Source organism: Oenanthe melanoleuca, chromosome 25, assembly GCF_029582105.1.
Source record: "Oenanthe melanoleuca isolate GR-GAL-2019-014 chromosome 25, OMel1.0, whole genome shotgun sequence".
Taxonomy (NCBI): Eukaryota; Metazoa; Chordata; class Aves; order Passeriformes; family Muscicapidae; genus Oenanthe; species Oenanthe melanoleuca.
The window spans coordinates 8461094-8480132 of record NC_079358.1 but is presented as its reverse complement, the minus strand read 5'-3'; the positions used below and the strand labels follow the sequence as shown (position 1 = coordinate 8480132).

At 44.7% G+C, this 19039-nt stretch overlaps 1 protein-coding gene across 2 annotated transcripts; it reads right to left on the bottom strand.

Annotated features, from left to right (window-relative positions):
* Window positions 1–1223: 1223 nt before the first annotated feature.
* Window positions 1224–18493, bottom strand: OLFM2 (olfactomedin 2). Of its 2 annotated transcripts, none has more exons than XM_056510504.1 (6): window positions 18348–18493; window positions 9244–9393; window positions 7012–7167; window positions 5270–5489; window positions 3927–4033; window positions 1224–2682 (listed from the first exon to the last, which is right to left on the bottom strand). In XM_056510504.1, exons 1-6 carry the CDS (start codon window positions 18393–18395, stop codon window positions 2005–2007), a joined length of 1359 nt encoding a protein of 452 aa, XP_056366479.1. In that variant the 5' UTR covers window positions 18396–18493; the 3' UTR covers window positions 1224–2004. The 2 variants fall into 2 exon arrangements, with proteins under 2 accessions (XP_056366479.1, XP_056366476.1); XM_056510501.1 differs by lacking the exon at window positions 18348–18493 and adding an exon at window positions 15045–15959.
* Between the last annotated feature and the right edge of the window lie 546 nt (window positions 18494–19039).

Here is a 19039-nt window from a genome sequence, read left to right as displayed (position 1 = left end):
CAGGTCCTCCTGTCCCGACTCCTGCTGTCCCCTGTCCCCACTTGCACTCTTTTTGCCCCATCCCATTCTCATCTGACCCCCCTTCCATTCTTTTCCCATCTTAGTCTGGATCCCATTCCCTGTCCCCATTCCCATCTCATTCCCTGTCCTCATTCCCAATCCCTGTCCCCTCTTTCTGCTCACTGCTACCATTGCCCTGGCCCCTTCCATCCCACCCTGTTGTGCTGGCCACCGTTCCCTATTATGTTCCCAATTAAATTCCTAATTAATCTCTGCAGGGTCTTTTCCTGACGCTCGATGGGAGTTCGGCCACAATTCCCAAAATTCGTCTTTTGGTGCCAGGACCAGGATCTGTGTCCATTCCCCATCTGCAACGGGATCTGTGCCCATTCCTGGGATTTGTGCCCATTTCCAATCTCCAGTGGGATTTGTGCCCATTTCCAATTTCCAATGGGATTTGTGCCCATTCCTGGGATTTGAGCCCATTTCCAATCTCCAGTGGGATTTGTGCCCATTTCCAATTTTCCATGGGATTTGTGCCCATTCCTGGGATTTGTGCCCATTTCCAATCTCCAGTGGGATTTGTGCCCATTTCCAATTTTCAATATTCAAAGGGATTTGTGCCCATTCCTGGGATCTGTGCCCATTTCCAATCTCCAGTGGGATTTGTGCCCATTTCCAATTTTCAATGGGATTTGTGCCCATTCCTGGGATCTGTGCCCATTCCCAATCTCCAGTGGGATTTGTGCCCGTTCCTGGGATCTGTGCCCATTTCCAATCTCCAGTGGGATTTGTGCCCATTTCCAATTTTCCATGGGATTTGTGCCCATTCCTGGGATCTGTGCCCATTTCCAATCTCCAGTGGGATTTGTGCCCGTTCCTGGGATCTGTGCCCATTTCCAATCTCCAACGGGATCCGTGCCCATTCTTGGGATTTGTGCCCATTCCCGGGATTATTCCAAACCTTCAGGTTTATCCCAAATCCTCCTTCCCCTCTATCATCCCAACTTCTCCATCCCTTCCATCTTTTCCCCTTTTCCATCCTCTTTTCCCCCTTTTTTTCACTCTTTTTTTTCCTTCTTTTTTGCCTTTTCCTCCTGGAAAAACAGGTGGAAAAATACCAGGAAAAGCCCTGAGGAGCGAGACATTATTATAATAATTTTAAAAATTAATTAAGAGAGAAAAAAAGGAGTGGAATAAAACATCATCAAATCCCACCAGAGGCCGGAGATAATTTTTATTTTTTATTTGCCGTCGAAATAAAGATGGAATTTTGCCCCAAAATTCCCAAAAAAAGAAAAAAATAATGGAAAAACCCCAAGGCAGAGCAGCTCCATGCGCCATGAATCCGATGGAATTCCAGAAGAATTGTGGGGGAGGAGGAATTTAAAAAATGGAATTGGGGAAAAATCTGGGGGAAAAAAAAAAATCTAGTGAGTTGCACAAAAATAGAAGGGAAAATGGAGTGAGGGGAAGAAAGGAAAGGAGGGGAAAAGGGGGAGGGAAATGGAAAAAAGGTGGGAAGAAAAAATTGAGAAAAATTGGGGAAAAAGAGGAAAAAAGGAGAAAAGGGGGACGGAAAAATGGTGAAAAAGAGGAAAATAGAAGGAAAAAAGGGGGGAAATGAATGGGAAATGGGGGAAGGAAAATGGAGAAAAAGTGGGAAAAAGAGAGAGAAAAATGGAGAAAAGGAGGAAAAAAATGGGCGAAAAAGAAGGAAAAAAGGGAGGGAAAAAGCGAAAAAGGTGGAAAGTGAAAAAATGGGTAAAAGGGGAAAAAGAGAGGGAAAATGAAGGAAGAAAAGGAGGAATAAATGAAAAAAAGGAGGAAAAACTCAACCCAGGAGCAGAATAATGGCACCAAAACCGAATTCGAGCTCGGGAATTTCCAACTCGGAAAGGAGAAGCGCGGAAGCATCGGAAAAAAAAAAAAAAAAAACAAAAAAAAAAAGAAAAAAACCAACAAAAAAAACCCCCCCAAAGCCCCAGGAATTGTGCAGGTCCATCAGAGCTCTCCGGCCGTGCTGATGACGTGGAAGAGCGTGACGTTGTAGATGACCTGGTGGCCGTTGTTCCAGGTGTAGAGAACCCTCTCGCGCGGGTTGTAGTCCAGCATGGAAATGTGGGAATACTGATTGTGGAAGGGGATGTCGGTGTACTCGTAGCTGGAGGTGTTGGTGTGGTAAGCGAAATAAATCTTGGCGCCGGCCAGGTGGGAGTTGGTGACGTAGAGGACGCCGCAGATCATGAAGGACTCGCCGGCGCTGCGCTTGGGGTAACCGGTATCCCAACTCCTCAACACCTCCAAGGTCTGCGGATCCACCCGGCTCACCACGATGTTGCCGGCGTTTTGGTTGGTGGTGTAGACCACCCAAAGGCCGTTCTCGTCCACCATGAAGTCGATGTCGGAGAATCCACCCCACGAGTAAGGGAAGGTGTTGTTGTAGCCGGCGCCGGCGAGGCTCCGCTGCACCAGGACGCTGCGCGATCGGAAGTGGTAGCGCACGGCGACGTTGCTCTGGAATTTGTTGTAGTACAAGGAGCCATTGAAGACGACGTGGCCGGTGCCGGCCCAAGGGTGAGGCAGGAGGTGCTGGACGAAGTTCTGGCCGCTGATGAAGTCGGTGAGGCTGCGGAACTCCAGCACGCGGCGGCCCTTGTAGTAGCCGTCCATGTACCATACCTGGAGTGGGGTAAAATTGGGTTAAAATTGGGTAAAATGTGTTAAAATTGGTTAAAATGAGGTTAAAATTCCGACACGCGGCGGCCCTTGTAGAGCCGTCCATGTACCACACCTGTAGTGGGTTAAAATTGGGTAAAACTGGTTTTAAATGTTTAAAATATGTTAAAATTGGGTAAAATGTGTTAAATTTGGTTAAAATGAGGTTAAAATTTCAGCACGCGGCGGCCCTTGTAGAACCGTCCATGTACCATACCTGGAGTGGGGAAAGATTGGGTAAAATGTGTTAAAATTGGGCAAAATGAGGTTAAAATTCCAGCACGTGGCGGCCCTTGTAGAGCCGTCCATGTACCACACCTGGAGTGGGTTAAAATTGGGTAAAACTGGTCTTAAATGTTTAAAATATGTTAAAATTGGGTAAAATGTGTTAAATTTGGTTAAAATGAGGTTAAAATTTCAGCACGCAGCGGCCCTTGTAGAGCCGTCCATGTACCACACCTGGAGCGGGAGGGAAAGGGTTAAAATTGGGGTAAAATGTGTTAAAATTGGGTAAAATGGTTAAAATTGGGAGAAATGGGGTTAAAATTCCAGCACGTGGCGGCCCTTGTAGAGGCGTCCATGTACCACACCTGGAGTGGGTTAAAATTGGGTAAAATTGGGTTAAAATTGGGTAAAATGGTTAAAATATGTTAAAATTTGGTAAAATTGGGTAAAATGATTAAAATTGAGGGAAATGAGGTTAAAATTCCAGCACAGGGCAGCCCTTGTAGAGCCGTCCATGTACCACACCTGGAGCGGGAGGGAAAGGGTTAAAAAAACCCAAAATTCTCCCAAAATCTCAAATGCACCCAAAATCCAAAATTCTCCCAAAATCCCAAATCACCCCCAAAATCCCAAATCCTCCCAAAATCCTAAATCCAAGGACCTCAATATCACAAATCCAAGGACCCCAAAATCCCAAATCCCCCCAAAACCCCCCAAAATCCCAAATCCTCCCAAAATTCCAAATCCAAGGAATCCAAAATCCCAAATTCCCCCAAAATCCCAAATCATCCCAAAATCCGAAATCATCCCATAATCCCAAATCCTCCTAAAATCCCTCTGGGATTCCCATCCACCTCCTAAATCCCCCGATTTTCTCCCAAAATCCTCTGAGATTTTTACCTAAATCCCTTAAAAATCCCAAATCCTGGAGAAATTTTTTGGGGAAAAATCCCAAATTTTTGGGAAAATCCCGATTTCCTCACCCGGTTGTCAGCGCTTGGCGTCATCGTGTCGGTCATCCAGGATCCGAAGCGCGACCCCGAGGCGCGGATGGTGATGGGATTGCTGACCCCAGTCAGCTTCCCACAGCCTGGAATTGGGGTAAAAAACGGGAATTTTGGGGAAAAACGGGAATTTTGGGGGAAAAACGGGAATTTTGGGGGAAAAAACGGGAATTTTGGGGGAAAAAATGGGAATTTTGGGGAAGAAATCAAGGATGTCGAGGTGGGGACGGTGATGGGATTGCTGATCCCAGTCAGCTTCCCACAGCCTGGAATTGGGGTAAAAAACGGGAATTTTGGGAAAAAAACAGGAATTTTGGGGAAAAAACGGGAATTTTGGGGGGAAAAATGGGGATTTTAGGGCAAAAAAAAAGGGAATTTTGGGGAAAAAATGGGAATTTTGAGGAAAAAATGAGGGGTGACAAAGTGGGGATGGTGATGGGATTGCTGATCCCAGTCAGCTTCCCACAGCCTGGAATTGGGGCAAAAAACGGGAATTTTGGGAAAAAACGGGAATTTTGGGGGGAAATGGGGATTTTTGGGAAAAAACGGGGATTTTAGGCAAAAAAAACCGGGAATTTTGGGGAAAAAATGGGAATTTTGAGGAAAAATGGGAATTTGGGGGGAAAAATGGCAATTTTGGTAAAAATGGGGATTTGGAAAATTGGGAATTTTGGGAAAAATAAGGGATTTGGGAAAGTGGGGTGAAAATGGGATTTTGGAGGATTTTTGGGGGATTTTGGGGAAAATTTTAGAGATTTTTTGAGAAGATTTTGAAGGGGATTTGAGGAGGATTTTGGGAGGAATTTTGGAGATTTTGGGGCAAATTTTGGGAGGAATTTTTAAAATTTTGGGCAGATTTTGGGAGGGATTTTTAAGATATTTCAAGAAGATTTTGGGGGTTTTTTTTTTGGTTTTGGGGCAAATTTTGGGTATTTTTTTTTTGGTCTTTTTTTACTGGATTTTTTTGGCTTTTAGCCCAAATTTGGGGTTTTTTGGGGATTTTTTTACCCAGTTTTTGGTGTGGATTTTGGGCCTTTTTGGGGGGATTTTGAGGGAGATTTTTTTGGGAATTTGTGAGAAATTTTAGAGACATTTTGAGAAGATTTTTGAGGGGATTTTGAAGGGGGATTTTGAGATGGATTTTTGAGATTTAGGGGGAATTTTTTGGGGGAATTTCGGGCAAATTTTGAGACGGATTTTAAGACATTTCAAGAAGATTTCGGGGTGGAATTTTTTGATGGTTCTGGGGCAAATTTTGCCCGATTTTAACCGGGTTTTTTTTGCTTTTAACCCAAATTTTTGCTTTTTTGAGGAATTTTTACCCAGTTTCTGCAGGCAGGCGTGCAGCCTGGCCTCCAGCAGCAGCACTCGCTGCTGCAGCTCCTCGTAGTCGTAGGCTCCCATCTCCTCCTGGATGGCCAGGAGGATCCCAGAGAGGTTCCTGACCTCGTCCTTGAGGTGCACGATGAGCCTGGAGTCGGATTTGTACTGCTCCAGCACCGGCAGCAGCGGCAGCAGCTCCTGCATCTTCTGCTGCAGGTCCTGTTGGGGAAAAATGGGGAAAAATTGGGAGAAAATCGGGAGAAAATTGGGGGAAAATTGGGAGAAAATTGAGGAAAAATCGGGAAAAAATTCGGGAAAAAATTGGGAACAAATGAAAAAAATCAGGAAAAATTGGGAGAAAATTGGGAGAAAATTGGGAAAAAATCAGGGAAAAATTGGGAAAAAATTGTGAAAAAAATCGGGAAAAAATTGGGGAAAATTGGGAAAAAATTGGGAAAAAATTTGGGAAAAAATTCGGGAAAAAATTGGGAACAAATGAAAAAAATCAGGAAAAATTGGGAGAAAATTGGGAGAAAATTGGGAAAAAATCAGGGAAAAAATCGGGAAAAAATCAGGGAAAAATTGGGAAAAAATTGAGAAAAAATTGGGGAAAATTGGGAAAAAATTGGGAAAAAAATTCGGGAAAAAATTCGGGAAAAAATTGGGAACAAATGAAAAAAATCAGGAAAAATTGGGAGAAAATTGGGAGAAAATTGGGAAAAAAACAGGGAAAAATTGGGAAAAAATCGGGAAAAAATTGGGAAAATTGGGAAAAAATTGGGAAAAAAATTTGGGAAAAAATTCGGGAAAAAATTGGGAACAAATGAAAAAAATCAGGAAAAATTGGGAGAAAATTGGGAAAAAATTGTGAAAAAAATCGGGAAAAAATTGGGGAAAATTGGGAAAAAATTGGGAAAAAAATTCGGGAAAAAAATTCGGGAAAAAATTGGGAACAAATGAAAAAAATCAGGAAAAATTGGGAGAAAATTGGGAATAAATGAGGGAAAAGTTGGGAGAAAATTGGGAAAAAAATTGTGAAAAAAATCGGGAAAAAATTGGGAAAAATTGGGAAAAAATTGGGAAAAAAATCGGGAAAAAATCGGGAAAAAATCAGGGAAAAATTGGGAAAAAATTGAGAAAAAATTGGGAGTAATGGGGGGATAACTGGGGGCTTGGGTTTGGATCATTGGGAAAATAATTGGGAATAATAGGGGGAGAATGGCTGGGATCATTGGGGAAAAATTGGGAAAAAATAGGGAAAAATGGGAAAAAATGGGGAAAAAATTGGGAAAAAATGGGATCTATTGGGAAAAAAGGGGGAAAAAATTGGGAAAAATTTGGAATAATGGGGGGAGAATTGTGGGATCATTGGGGAAAAAATTGGGAATAATGAGGGGAGAATGGTGGAGATCACTGGGGAAAAATTTGGGAAAAAAATCGGGAAAAAATTGGGAATAATGGGCCGAGAATTGAGGAGTAAAAAGAAGATTTTGGGGTTATGAAAGGAGATTTTTTTGCCGGGTAAGAAGGGGGATTTTTGGTGATAAAAGATGATATTTTTGGTGATAAAAATTATATTTTTGGTGATAAAAATTATATTTTTGGGGTTAAAAAGGAGATTTTTAGGGTTATAAGAGGAGATTTTTTGCTGGGTAAGAAGGGGGATTTTTGGTGATAAAAAGCAGATTTTTTTAGGATAAAAACCTGATATTTTTAGGGGTTAAAGAAGCGATTTCCTGACCTGGAAGCTGCGGGCGCTGAGCCCCCGGGGCCCCTCGGCGGCCGCGCGGAGCCGCGAGCCCAGAGCCGAGAGCAGCGACTCCGCGTCCCGCACGTACTGCAGGTCCCGGAAGGTGCGGAGATCCAGCAGGGACACGGACTGGGACAGGTTCTGAACCTGCAAGGGTTAATTAACGGGTTAATTAGAGTCATTAATGAGTTAATTTGGGTCATTATTGGGAGTAAAATCTGAATTATTTGGGTTAAAGTTGGAATTATTGGTGTTGAGGACACCCCTGGGATCTGGAGATCCAGCACCTCCATGGACTGCGAGATGTTCTGAACCTGGACGGGTTAATTAGAGTCGTTAAATGGTTAATTAGAGTCATCAATGGGTTAATTAGGGTCATTAATGGATTAATTAGTCATTAATTGGTTCATTAGCCCAGAGCCGAGAGCAGCGACTCCGCGTCCCGCACGTACTGCAGGTCCCGGAAGGTGCGGAGATCCAGCAGGGACACGGACTGGGACAGGTTCTGAACCTGAAAGGGTTAATTAACGGGTTAATTAGAGTCATTAATGAGTTAATTTGGGTCATTATTGGGAGTAAAATCTGAATTATTTGGATTAAAGTTGGAATTATTGGTGTTGACGACACCGCCGGGATCTGGAGATCCAGCAGCGCCACTGACTGCAAGAGGTTCTGAACCTGAAAGGGTTAATTAATGGCTTAATTAGAGTCGTTAAATGGTTAATTAGAGTCATTAATGGGTTAATTAGAGTCGTTAATTGGTATTGGTAAAATTGGAATTATTTGGGTTGAAATTGGAATTATTGTGATTAACGACACAGAGATCCAGCAGCAGCACCAACAGCGACACGTTCTGTACCTGGAATGAGAGTTATTAACGGGTTAATTAAAGTCATTAATGGGTTAATTAGAGTCATCAGTGGGTTAATTAGAGTCATTAATGGGTTCATTAGTCATTAATTGTTCATTAGCCCTAAGCCGAGAGCAGCGACTCCGCGTCCCGCACGTACTGCAGGTCACGGAAGGTGCGGAGATCCAGCAGGGACATGGACTGGGACAGGTTCTGAACCTGAAAGGGTTAATTAATGGGTTAATTAGAGTCATTAATGAGTTAATTTGGGTCATTATTGGGAGTAAAATCAGAATTATTTGGGTTAAAATTGGAATTATTGGTGTTGACGACACCGCCGGGATCTGGAGATCCAGCAGCGCCACTGACTGCAAGAGGTTCTGAACCTGAAAGGGTTAATTAATGGCTTAATTAGAGTCGTTAATGGGTTAATTAGAGTCGTTAATGGGTTAATTTGGGTCATTATTTGGGGTAAAATTGGAATTATTTGGGTAAAAATTGGAATTATTGCAGTTAATGACGTGGAGATCCAGCAGCAGCACCAACAGCGACACGTTCTGTACCTGGAATGAGAGTCATTAATGGGTTAATTAGAGTCGTTAATGGGTTAATTAGAGTCATTAACGGGTTAATTGGGGTCATTACCGGGTTAATTGAGGTCATGAATGGGTTAATTGAGGTCATTAATGAGGCTAATTAATTAATTAATTAATTAATGTGAATCCCCATCAGGATCCCACAGGAATTCTCACCTCTAAAGGTCCCTGTGGGATTTTCCCCCCCATGGAAGGAAACATTCCATTCCCCCCCTCATTAATTAATTACTGAACTAATTCATTAGTGAACTAATTAATTAATGAACCAATTAATGAACTAATTAATGAACTAATGACTAATAAACCTTTTCCAGGAGCTGGAGGCTGCAGGATCCCTGCATGGGGATCACCTCACACCCCTCATTAATTAATCAATTAATCATTTAACCAATCGACTAATTACTAATTAATAACTACTTAATAGCTAATTAATGACTAGTTATTAATTAATAAATCACCTTTTCCAGGAGCTGCCTGAGCTGGATCCCCCTCAGCTCCCTGTGGCTCGAGCCCTGCACGGGGATCACCTCACACCCCTCATTATTCAATTAATCAATTAATAATTAATAATAACTAATTAATAATTATTTAATACCTAATTAATAACTAATAATTAATTAATAATCACCTTTTCCAGGAGCTGCCTGAGCTGGATCCCCCTCAGGTCCCTGTGGCACGAGCCCTGCACGGGGATCACCTAACACCCCTCACTAATTAACCAATCGATTAATAATTAATTAATAGCTAATTAATGACTAATAATTAATTAATAATCACCTTTTCCAGGAGCTGGCGGAGCTGGATCCCCCTCAGGTCCCTGTGGCACGAGCCCTGCACGGGGATCACGGCCGTGCACAGACATTTCCCATCCGGCGCCTGAGCCGAGGTGAAAACCTGCCAGCCCTCATCTGGGCTCTGGAACAGCGTCTGCAAATCCCCAAAATTCACAAAATTACCAAAATTAACAAAAATCCCCATCACAAAAAAACCCACCGAAAAAAAATCTCATTTTTCCCCATTTTCCCCCCATTTTTTCCTCATTTTTTACTCATTTTTCCCCATTTTTTCCCCATTTTTTCACCATTTTTTCACCATTTTTGTCCCACTTTTTGCTAAATTTATTCCCATTTTTCCCCATTTTTTCCCCATTTTTTCCCCTTTTTTCCCCATTTTTCACCATTTTTGTCCCACTTTTTTCTAAATTTATTCCCATTTTTCCCCCACTTTTTTCCATTTTTTCCTCATTTTTTACTCATTTTTTACTCACTTTTTACTCATTTTTCCCCCCATTTTTTCACCATTTTCCCCCTATTTTTTTCTAATTTTATTCCCATTTTCCCCCTTTTTTTCTACATTTATTCCCATTTCTCCCCATTTTCCCCCATTTTTCCCCCCATTTTCCCGATTTTTCCCCATTTCCCCCCATTTTTTCCCATTTTTTATTCATTTTTTCTAAATTTATTCCCAAATTTATTCCCATATTTTCCCCATTTCCCCCCTCTTTGTTCCCACTTTTTCCCCATTTTTTCTCATTTTTTTCCCATTTTCTACCCATTTTTTCTAATTTTATCCCTATTTTTTCCTCATTTTTTACTAATTTTCCCCACATTTTTTCCCAATTTTTCTCTCATTTTATTCCCGTTTTCTCCATCATTTTTCCCCCTTTTTTCCCCATTTCCCCCCATTTTTTCCCCATTTTTTAATCTTTTTCCCCTTTTTTCATCATTTTCCCCAATATTTTCTCATTTTTATCCCAATTTTTATCCCATTTTTTTTCCTATATTTTCCCATTTTTTCCACATTTTTTCCACATTTTTTCCACATTTTTCCCACATTTTTTCCCAATTTCTCCCCATTTTTTTTTCTCTTTCTCCCCCCATTTTTCTGCGTATTTTTCCTCATTTTTCCCTTTTTTTCCCTTTTTTTCCCCCCTCGGGAAAATTCCATTCCCCGTCACATGACGTCACAACCACACTGACGTCACACTCTCAATTAAAAAAAAAAAAAAAAAGGAAAACCTCTCCAAAATTTAAAAAAAAAAAAAATCGGGATAAACCCTCAAAAAATCGGGAATTACCCCAAAAAAAACCCCCACAATGATGACGTCATCCCCCAAATCGCGATTTTTCCACCCCAAAAAAATTCCGGCAATTATAAAATAAATAAATAAATCCCCGCAGCCCCTCCCCCACCCCTGGGATCCGCCATGAATCCTTAATTAGGGAGCGTTAATGAATAATTAATGAGCGATTAATGAATAATTAATGAGCGCGGCCTGGGCTGGGGGGGGAGGGGCGGGAAAGGATTTTTGGAGATTTTTTTGGGGAGGGAAAAGGGAATTTTTCAGGGATTTGGGGATTTTTGGGATTTTTTGGGGGGAAAAAGGGGAAAAAAAAATGAATTTTCGAGGATTTGGGATTTGGGGATTTTTGGGGTGAAAAGAGGAAAAAATGGGGGAAAAAATGGAATTTTTCAGTGATTTGGGATTTTAAGAATTTGGGATTTTAAGAATTTGGGATTTTTTGGAAAAAGGGCGAATTTCCCAGGGATTTGATCCCAAAATTCAAAGATTTTATCACCAAAAATCCAAGGATGGGATCCCAAAAATCCTGAATTTATTATCCCCAAATCCCCAATTTCTAATCCCCAAATTCCCAATTTTTTATTCCAAATTTTTTATCCCCAACCCCCAAATTTTTCTCCCGAAATCCTCCAAATTTTTCTCCTCAAACCCCAAATTTTTACCTGAAAATTCCCAATGTTTTATCCCCAAAACCCCAAATTTTTACCCCAAAATTTCCAATTTTTTAACTCAAAATCTCCAATTTTTTATCCCCAAATCCCCAATTTTTACCTCAAATTTCTGAACTCTAAACCCCAAATTTTTATCCCTAAATCCTCAAATTTTTTTCTCCTAAACCCCCAAATTTTTATCTGAAAATCCCCAATTGTTTATCCCCAAATCTCCAATTTTTCATCCCAAATTTTTATCCCAAAATTCCCAATTTTTATCCTCAAATCCCCAAATTTTTCTCCCCAAATCCCCATTTTTTACCCCAAATTTCTGATCTCTAAACCCCAAATATTTATCCCTAAATCCTCCAAATTTTTCTCCTCAAACCCCAAATTTTTACCTGAAAATCCCAATTTTTTATCCCCAAATCCCAAATTTTTCTCTCCAAAACTCCCAGTTTTTTAACCCAAAATTCCCAATTTTTTATCCCCAAATCCCCAATTTTTACCCCAGATTTTTCTCCTCAAACCTCAAATTTTTACCCTGAAATTCCCAGCTTTTTGACCCAAAATTCCCAATTTTTTATCTCCAAATCCCCAAATTTTACCCCAAATTTTCCCCAAAATTCCCAATTTTAAACCCAAAATCTCCAATTTTTTATCCCCAAATCCCCAATTTTTACCCCAAATTTTTACCCCAAAATTTCCATTTTTTTTATCCCCAAAACCCAAATTTTTTCTCCCCAAATCTCCAATTTTTCATCCCGAATTTTTATCCCAAAATTCCAAGTTTTTTTTTTTTTTTTTCCTCCCAATTTCTCTTCCCGGTGATTAATGAGCCACAAGGGCGGTTAATGAGGAACTAATTAAAGTCCTAATTATTAATTAATGATTGACAGCTGGGGAAGGGGGGGAGGGGCTGGGAATGAAATCCCAAAAATCCCAAAAAAATCCCAAAAAATTCCCAAATAATCCCCCAAAAAGCCCCCAAAAATCCTCAAAATACAAAAAAAATCCCCCAAAAATAAGAATAAAAAATAATTTAAAAACTTCTTCCAAAATCCCAGAAATCCCCCAAAAATCTCAAAAATTCCCCAAAAAATAAAAAAAAAATTTCCCCAAACATTCCCCCAAAATCTCCAAAAAACCCCAAAAAATTCCTCTAAAATCCCAAAAAAAGCCACAAATAATTGCCCAAAATTTCCTAAAAAAGCCCCAAAAAACCTCCAAAAAATCCCCAAAAATTCCCCCCCAAAATCCCAAATATCCCACAAAAAGTCTCCCCTAAAATCCCCCAAATCCCAAAAAAAAGCCCCAAAAACTCCTCAAAAAGTCCCCAAGAAAATCCTCAAAAAGACCCAAAAAATCCCCGAAAATTTAAAAAAAAACCCCAAAAATTAAAAAAAAAAAACCAAAAATTCTCCCCCCAAAATCCCAAAAATTCCTCCCAAAAATCCCCCCAAAATATCCCAAAAATTCCTCAAAAAAATCTCCCAAAAATCCCCCCAAAATCCCAAAAATTCCCCCAAAAAATCCCGAAAGAATCCCCAAAAATTCCCCAAAAATCCTCAAAAAATCCCCAAAAAATCCCCTAAAAATCCCCAAAAATCCCAAAATTCTCCCCAAAACCCCCAAAAATCCCCCAAAATAAAAAGTCCCAAAAAACCCAAAATCACCCCCCCAAAAAAAAAATCCCAAAAATCTCCCCCCAAATCCCCCCAAAAATCCCCCAAAATCCCAAATTTTTCCCCCTCAAAAAAAAAAAAAAAAAAAAAAAAAAAAAATCCCCAAATCGCGATTTTTAACCCCAAAATCTCCGTTCCCAATTTGGGAATTTTTTGGGAATTTTGGGAATTCTCCCCCTCCCCCATCCCGGAGCCCCAAAATTCCTCCCAAAATTTGGATTTCCGGTGGAAAAAAAGATCAAAAACCCCCCAAAAAATGAGGGAATCCCCAAATTTTTTATTTTGGGGGGTCCCCAAAATTTGGGGGGGATTTTTTTTTGAGGGGGTCCCCAAAGTTTGGGGGGGGGGGGATTTTGGGGGGGTCCCGATTTTTGGGGGAATCACCGGGGGAGGTCCCCAAAATTCGGGTTTTTTGAGGATTTTTTTTTTGAGTTTTGGGGGTTTTTTTTGGGAGGGGTCCCCAAAAATCGATTTTGGGGTTTTTTTGGGGGGGTCCCGTTTTTCCGAAAACAAGCGAGGGGGGGATGGGGGGGTGGGGAAGCGCCCCTCCCCCCCCTTCTCCACTCCACCCCTCCCCCACCGCTGCCGCAGCTTAAAAAAAACCCTGAAAAAGGCCTGAAAAAACCCAAAAAATCCAAAAAAACACCCAAAAAATCGCTAAAAAATCCCCAAAAAATAGCTAAAAAAATCCCCAAAAAATCGCTAAAAAATTCCCCAAAAAATCGCTAAAAATAAATTTTAAAAAAATCCCCAAAAACCCCCCCAAAAAATCCCAAAAAATCCCCAAAAATCGCTTAAAAATGCCTAAAAGATCCCAAAAAAACCCCAAAAAAGAAAAAAAAATTCCCCAAAAATCCCTCCAAAACCCCCCCAAAAAAACCCAAAAAATCCCCCCAAAAACCATAGAAATCCCAAAAACCCCAAAAAACCCCCAAAAAACCCCCAAAAAACCCCAAAAAACCCCAAAAAATCCCCGAAAACCCCTAAAAAACCCCCAAGAAACCCAAAAAATCCTAAAACAACCCCAAGAATCCCTGGAAAATCCCAAAAAAAAACCCTAAAAACCCCCCAAAAAAACAAAAAAAATCCCAAAAATCCCTAAAAATCCAGAAAAAAGTCCTAAAAACCCAAAAATAAAAAAGAACCTAAACCCCCTCCAAAGTCCCAAAATACCCCAAAAAACCCCTAAAAAACTCCAAAAAGTCTCTCCAAAACCCCCAAAAAATCCCTCAAAATTCCAAAATAACCCCAAAAAACCCCTTCAAAAAATCCCAAAAAAAACCCCAAAAAATAAAAAAAAAATCCCCAAAAATCCCCATAAAAAGCCAAAAAATCCCTTAAAAATCTAAAACAAAAATCCTGAAAAAATTCAAAAAAATCCAAAAAAAATCTCCTAAAAATCCCAAAAAAAATCCCCAAAAAAATCCTCAAAACCCCCCAAAAAATGCCAAAAAATCCCTAAAAATAAAAAAAATCCCCAAAAATCCCCAAAACCCTCCAAGAAATGCCTAAAAATGCCAAGAAATCCCCAAAAAATCCCCATAAAATGTCAAAAAAATCCCTTTAAAAATCCCAAAAAAATCTAGAAAAAATAAAAAATTTTAAAAAATCCCAAAAAATCCCCAAGAAATCCCCAAAAAATCCCCAAAAACCCCCAAAAACCTTCCAAAAAACGCCAAAAAATCCCTAAAAATCCAGGAAAAAATCCAAAAAAATCCCAAAAAAATCCCCAAGAAATCCCCAAAAAATCCCCAAAAACCCCCAAAAACCTTCCAAAAAACGCCAAAAAATCCCTAAAAATCCAGGAAAAAATCCCAAAAAATCCCAAAAAAATCCCCAAGAAATCCCCAAAAACCCCCAAAAACCTTCCAAAAAACGCCAAAAAATCCCTAAAAATCCAGGAAAAAATCCAAAAAAATCCCAAAAAAATCCCAAAAAAATCCCCAAAAAATCCCCAAAACCCCCCAAAAACCTTCCAAAAAACGCCAAAAAATCCCTAAAAATCCAGGAAAAAATCCCCCAAAATCTCCAAAAAATCCCCATAAAATACCAAAAAAATCCCTAAAAAATCCCCAAAAAATCCAGAAAAAAAAAAAAAAATCCCCCAAAAAATCCCAAATAATTCCAAGTGGCGGCTGCGCTGCTGTCGCGATAACTCACGATTTTCTCCGAGGTGCCGGCCCGGGACACGGCGGTGCCGTTGAGCCCCACGAGGGACGGGAGGGTTTGGGACATCCAGTTGGTGACCATGGCCATGGTGCTGAGCACGGCCCCGATTTTCAGCAGCGGCACCGTCATTGTCACCGCGCCGCCACCACCGGGAGCGCCACCGGCAGCGCCCCGAGCCCATCACACCCCCCCCGGTAAACCGGGGAGAACGGGCGGGGGGAAACCGGGGAGGGGGTGGGGGAGAGGATGGAGAGGTGGGAATGTGGGAGAGAAGGGACGGGGGTGGGACAGGGAATGGGGGTGGGATCGGGGATCCTCCCCCGGTAACACCGGGATTGGAAAAGGGGCACCGGGAAAACCGGGAAAAGATCCCACAGTGACACCGGGAATGGGGGGGGCACCGGGAATCCTCCCCCGGTAACAACGGGAATGGGGGTGGGTACCGGGAAAACCTCCCCCGGTAACACCGGGAAACGCGGGTGGGATCGGGAAAAGCTCCCCCGGTAACACCGGGATTATGGGGGGGGCACCGGGAAAACCGGGAATTGGGGGTGGGATCGGGAATTCCTCCCTCGGTAATGCCGGGAATGGGGGGGCACCGGGAAAACCGGGAATTGGGGGTGGAATCGGGAATGGGGGGGCACCGGGAATCCTCCTCCGGTTACACCGAGAAATGGGATGGGGACCGGGAAAACCGGGAATCGAGGGTGGTAATGAGAATCCTCCCCCGGTAACACCGGGATTGGGGGCTGGTACCGAAAACCGGGGGTGGCTCAAAGGGAATCGACCGCCCCCGAGTTAAAAATGCGGCACCGGGAACCGGGGGTGGCACCGGGTCCCCGGTAACACCGAAAACCGGGAGTGACAACGGGAATTTCCTCCCCGGTAACACCGAAAACCGGGGGTGGTACCGAAAACCGGGGATGGAACCGAGAATCGGGGGTGGCTCGAGTTAAAAATGCGGTACCGAAAAGAGGCGGGGGAGGCACCGGGAATTTTCTCCCCGGTAACACCGGGAATCGGAGTGGCACCGAAAACCGGGAATGGAACCGAAAACCGGAGATGGAACCGGGAATGGAACCGGGAACCGGGGGTGGCTCAGTGGGAATCGAGCCCCCCCCCCGAGTTAAAAATGCGGCACCGGGAACCTTCCCCGGTAAAACCGGGAACCGGGGATGGAACCGGGAACCGGGAACCGGAGATGGAACCGAAAACCGGGGATGGAACCGGGGATGGAACCGGGAACCGGCACCGGCTCGATCGGAATTTTCTCCTCCCCCGAGTTAAAAACGCGGCACCGAAAAACGGGGGAGTCACCGAAAAACCGGGGGTGTCACCCAAAACCGGGGGTGTCACCCAAAACCGGGGGTGTCACCGCCACCCCCACCCCGACGGTGGCACCGGGAACCGGGACCGGTTTGAAATCGGTACCGGGGGTGGCACCGGGACCCCCGAACCCCCCCGGGGGTGGCACCGGCGGCACCAACACCCGGTACCGGCCTTACCGGATTCCCCCCCCCCCGCGGTTTAAATCGGTACCGGGACCCCCCGACCCCCCCCGGGGCTGTTCCCGGTGTCCCCCCCCCAGTCCCGGGGGTGTCCCCGGTACCGGTGCCGGGTCCGGTCCCGTCCGAGCCGCCCCCGCTGTGAGCGCGGCCCGGGGCTGAGGCGGCTCCGCTGGCCCGAGGCCAGAAACGAACGGCCCCGAAACGGGGCGGGAGCGGCACCGGCGCCGGGCGGGACCGGGGCGGGACCGGGGCGGGGTTAGGATGGGACTAGGGCGGGTTTAGGGCGGGTTTAGGGCGGGTTTAGGATGGAATCGGCACCGGGCGGGACCGGGCGGGACCGGGGCGGGGTTAGGGCGGGTTTAGGATGGAATCGGAACCGGGCGGGACCGGGGCGGGGTTAGGGCGGGTTTAGGATGGAATCGGAACCGGGCGGGACCGGGGCGGGTTTAGGGCGGGGTTAGGGCGGGGTTAGGGCCGTTTAGGGTGGGTTTAAGGCGGGTTTAGGGCGGGTTTAGGGTGGATCAGCACCGGGCGGGACCGGGCCGGGTTTAGGGCGGGTTTAGACCTGGTTTAGGGCGGGTTTAGGGTGGAAAGGCACCGGGCGGGACCGGGCCGGGTTTAGGGCGGCTTTAGGGTGGGATCAGCACCGGGACCGGGGAGGGATTAGGGCGTGTTTAGGGCGGGTTTAGAATGGTTTTAGACTTGGTTTAGGGTGGGTTTAGGGCGGGTTTAGGATGGGATCGGCGCCAGCACCGGGCGAGACCGGGGCGGGACCGGGGCCGGCTTAGGGCGGGTTTAGGATGGGTTTAGGATGGGTTTAGGATAGGCTAAGGGTGGGTTTAGGGCGGGTTTAGGGCAGGTTTAGGACGAGTTTACGGGGGATTTAAGGCGGGTTTGAGGCGGGTTTAGAGCGGGTTTAGGGCAGGTTTAGGGCGGGTTTAGGGCTGATTTAGGGCGGGTTTAGGGCAGGTTTAGGGCGGGTTTAGGGCAGGTTTAAAGCCGGTTTAGGGCGGGTTTAGGGGGGATTTAGGACCGGGTTTAGTGAAGGGCGGGTCTAAGTGAAAATCCCCAAAATCTCCAAATTTCGGGGACCAGAATCCCCCAAAATCTCCCGGGACCCCCAAAAATCCCCCAGAATCTCCCGCGCGGTTCGGGGCTTTTGGGCGGAATTTGGGAGTTCTTTATCCCAGTATCCCCCAGTTCAAACTGGGAGGGTCCCCAGTGTCCCCTAGTGCCCCCCAGTTTAAACTGGGAGTGTCCCCAGTGCCCCCCAGTATCTCCCAGTTTAAACTCCCAGTCTCCCCAGTGTCCCGCCAGTATCTCCCAGTGTCCCTCAGTTCAAACTGGGAAGGTCTGGGGGTGTCCCCAGTTATCCCCCAGTTTAAACTGGGAGTGTCCCCAGTATCCCCAATATCCTCCAGAATCTTCCAGTGCGCCCCAGTATCTCCCAGTTTAAACTGGGAGGATTCCCAGTGCCGCCAGTATCTCCCAGTATCCCCCAGTATCCCCCTCCCCTCCCCCCGCGCTGTCCCCGTGTCTCCCCCCCCCTCCCCTCCCCCACCCGGCCACACCCAGCGCCATCCCCAAAATTCCCAAAATTCCGGAAATTCCCGCCGCCGTCCCCCCCCCCTCCCCCTCCCTTTCCAAAACCCTCCCCCCCCAAAAAAAAATTCCCAAAAAATTCCCGTTTCCATCCCTCCCCTCCCCCACCCTTTCCAAAACCCCCCAAAATCCCCTAAAATAAAATTAAAAAATTCCCAAATTTCCCAAAATTTTCCCCCCTTACCTGCCGGGCGCAGAGGAGGAGGAGGAGGATGGGGGGGAGGAAGCGCATCCTGACCCCCCCCAAATTTCCTTAAAAATTCCCAAATTTCCCCCAAAAAACCCCCCCGAGCCCCCCCCCCCTCCCCCACCCCGGAGCTTCCGCGCAGCCGCAGTTTCGGAGCCGCCGCCCCCAAAAAATCCCCCCCAAAAAACCCCAAAAATATCCCAAAAAAATCACAAAAAATCACAAAAAATGTGGGGAGGGGCGGTGGGGGGAGGGGAAGAGGATTTTGGGGTTTTTAGGGGTATTTTTGGGGGGTTTTGGGGGTGGGGCGTGGTCTCGTTCTCGTCCTCCCCTCCCCTTTTTTCTCGGATTTTGAAATCCCCCAAAATTGTCCCAAATCCCCCCAAAATTCCCTCAAATCCCCCAAAATTCCCCCCACAATTCCCTCAAATCCCCCAAAATTGCCCCAAATCCCCCCAAAATTCCCTCAAATCCCCCAAAATTCCCTCAAACCCCCCAAATTGCCCCAAAATTCCCCCAAATCCCCCAAAATTCCCCTAAATCGCCTCAAAACTCCCCAAATCTCCCCAAATTTTTCCAAACCCCCCCAAAAATCCCTTCAAAATTCCCAAAATTCCCCCCAAACTGTCCCAAATTTCCCCAAAATTCCCTCAAATCCCCCAAAATTACACCAAAATTCAAAAAAATTC

Excerpts from the sequence above, each read along its gene's own strand:
- OLFM2 (XM_056510501.1), bottom strand. The coding sequence starts at position 15,182 with ATGACGGTGCCGCTGCTGAAAATCGGGGCCGTGCTCAGCACCATGGCC. Across the intron at positions 9,394-15,044 it reads CCGGCACCTCGGAGAAAATC|ACGCTGTTCCAGAGCCCAGA; the intron begins GTGAGTTATCGC and ends GGGGATTTGCAG. Across the intron at positions 7,168-9,243 it reads TCCGCCAGCTCCTGGAAAAG|GTTCAGAACCTGTCCCAGTC; the intron begins GTGATTATTAAT and ends TAACCCTTGCAG.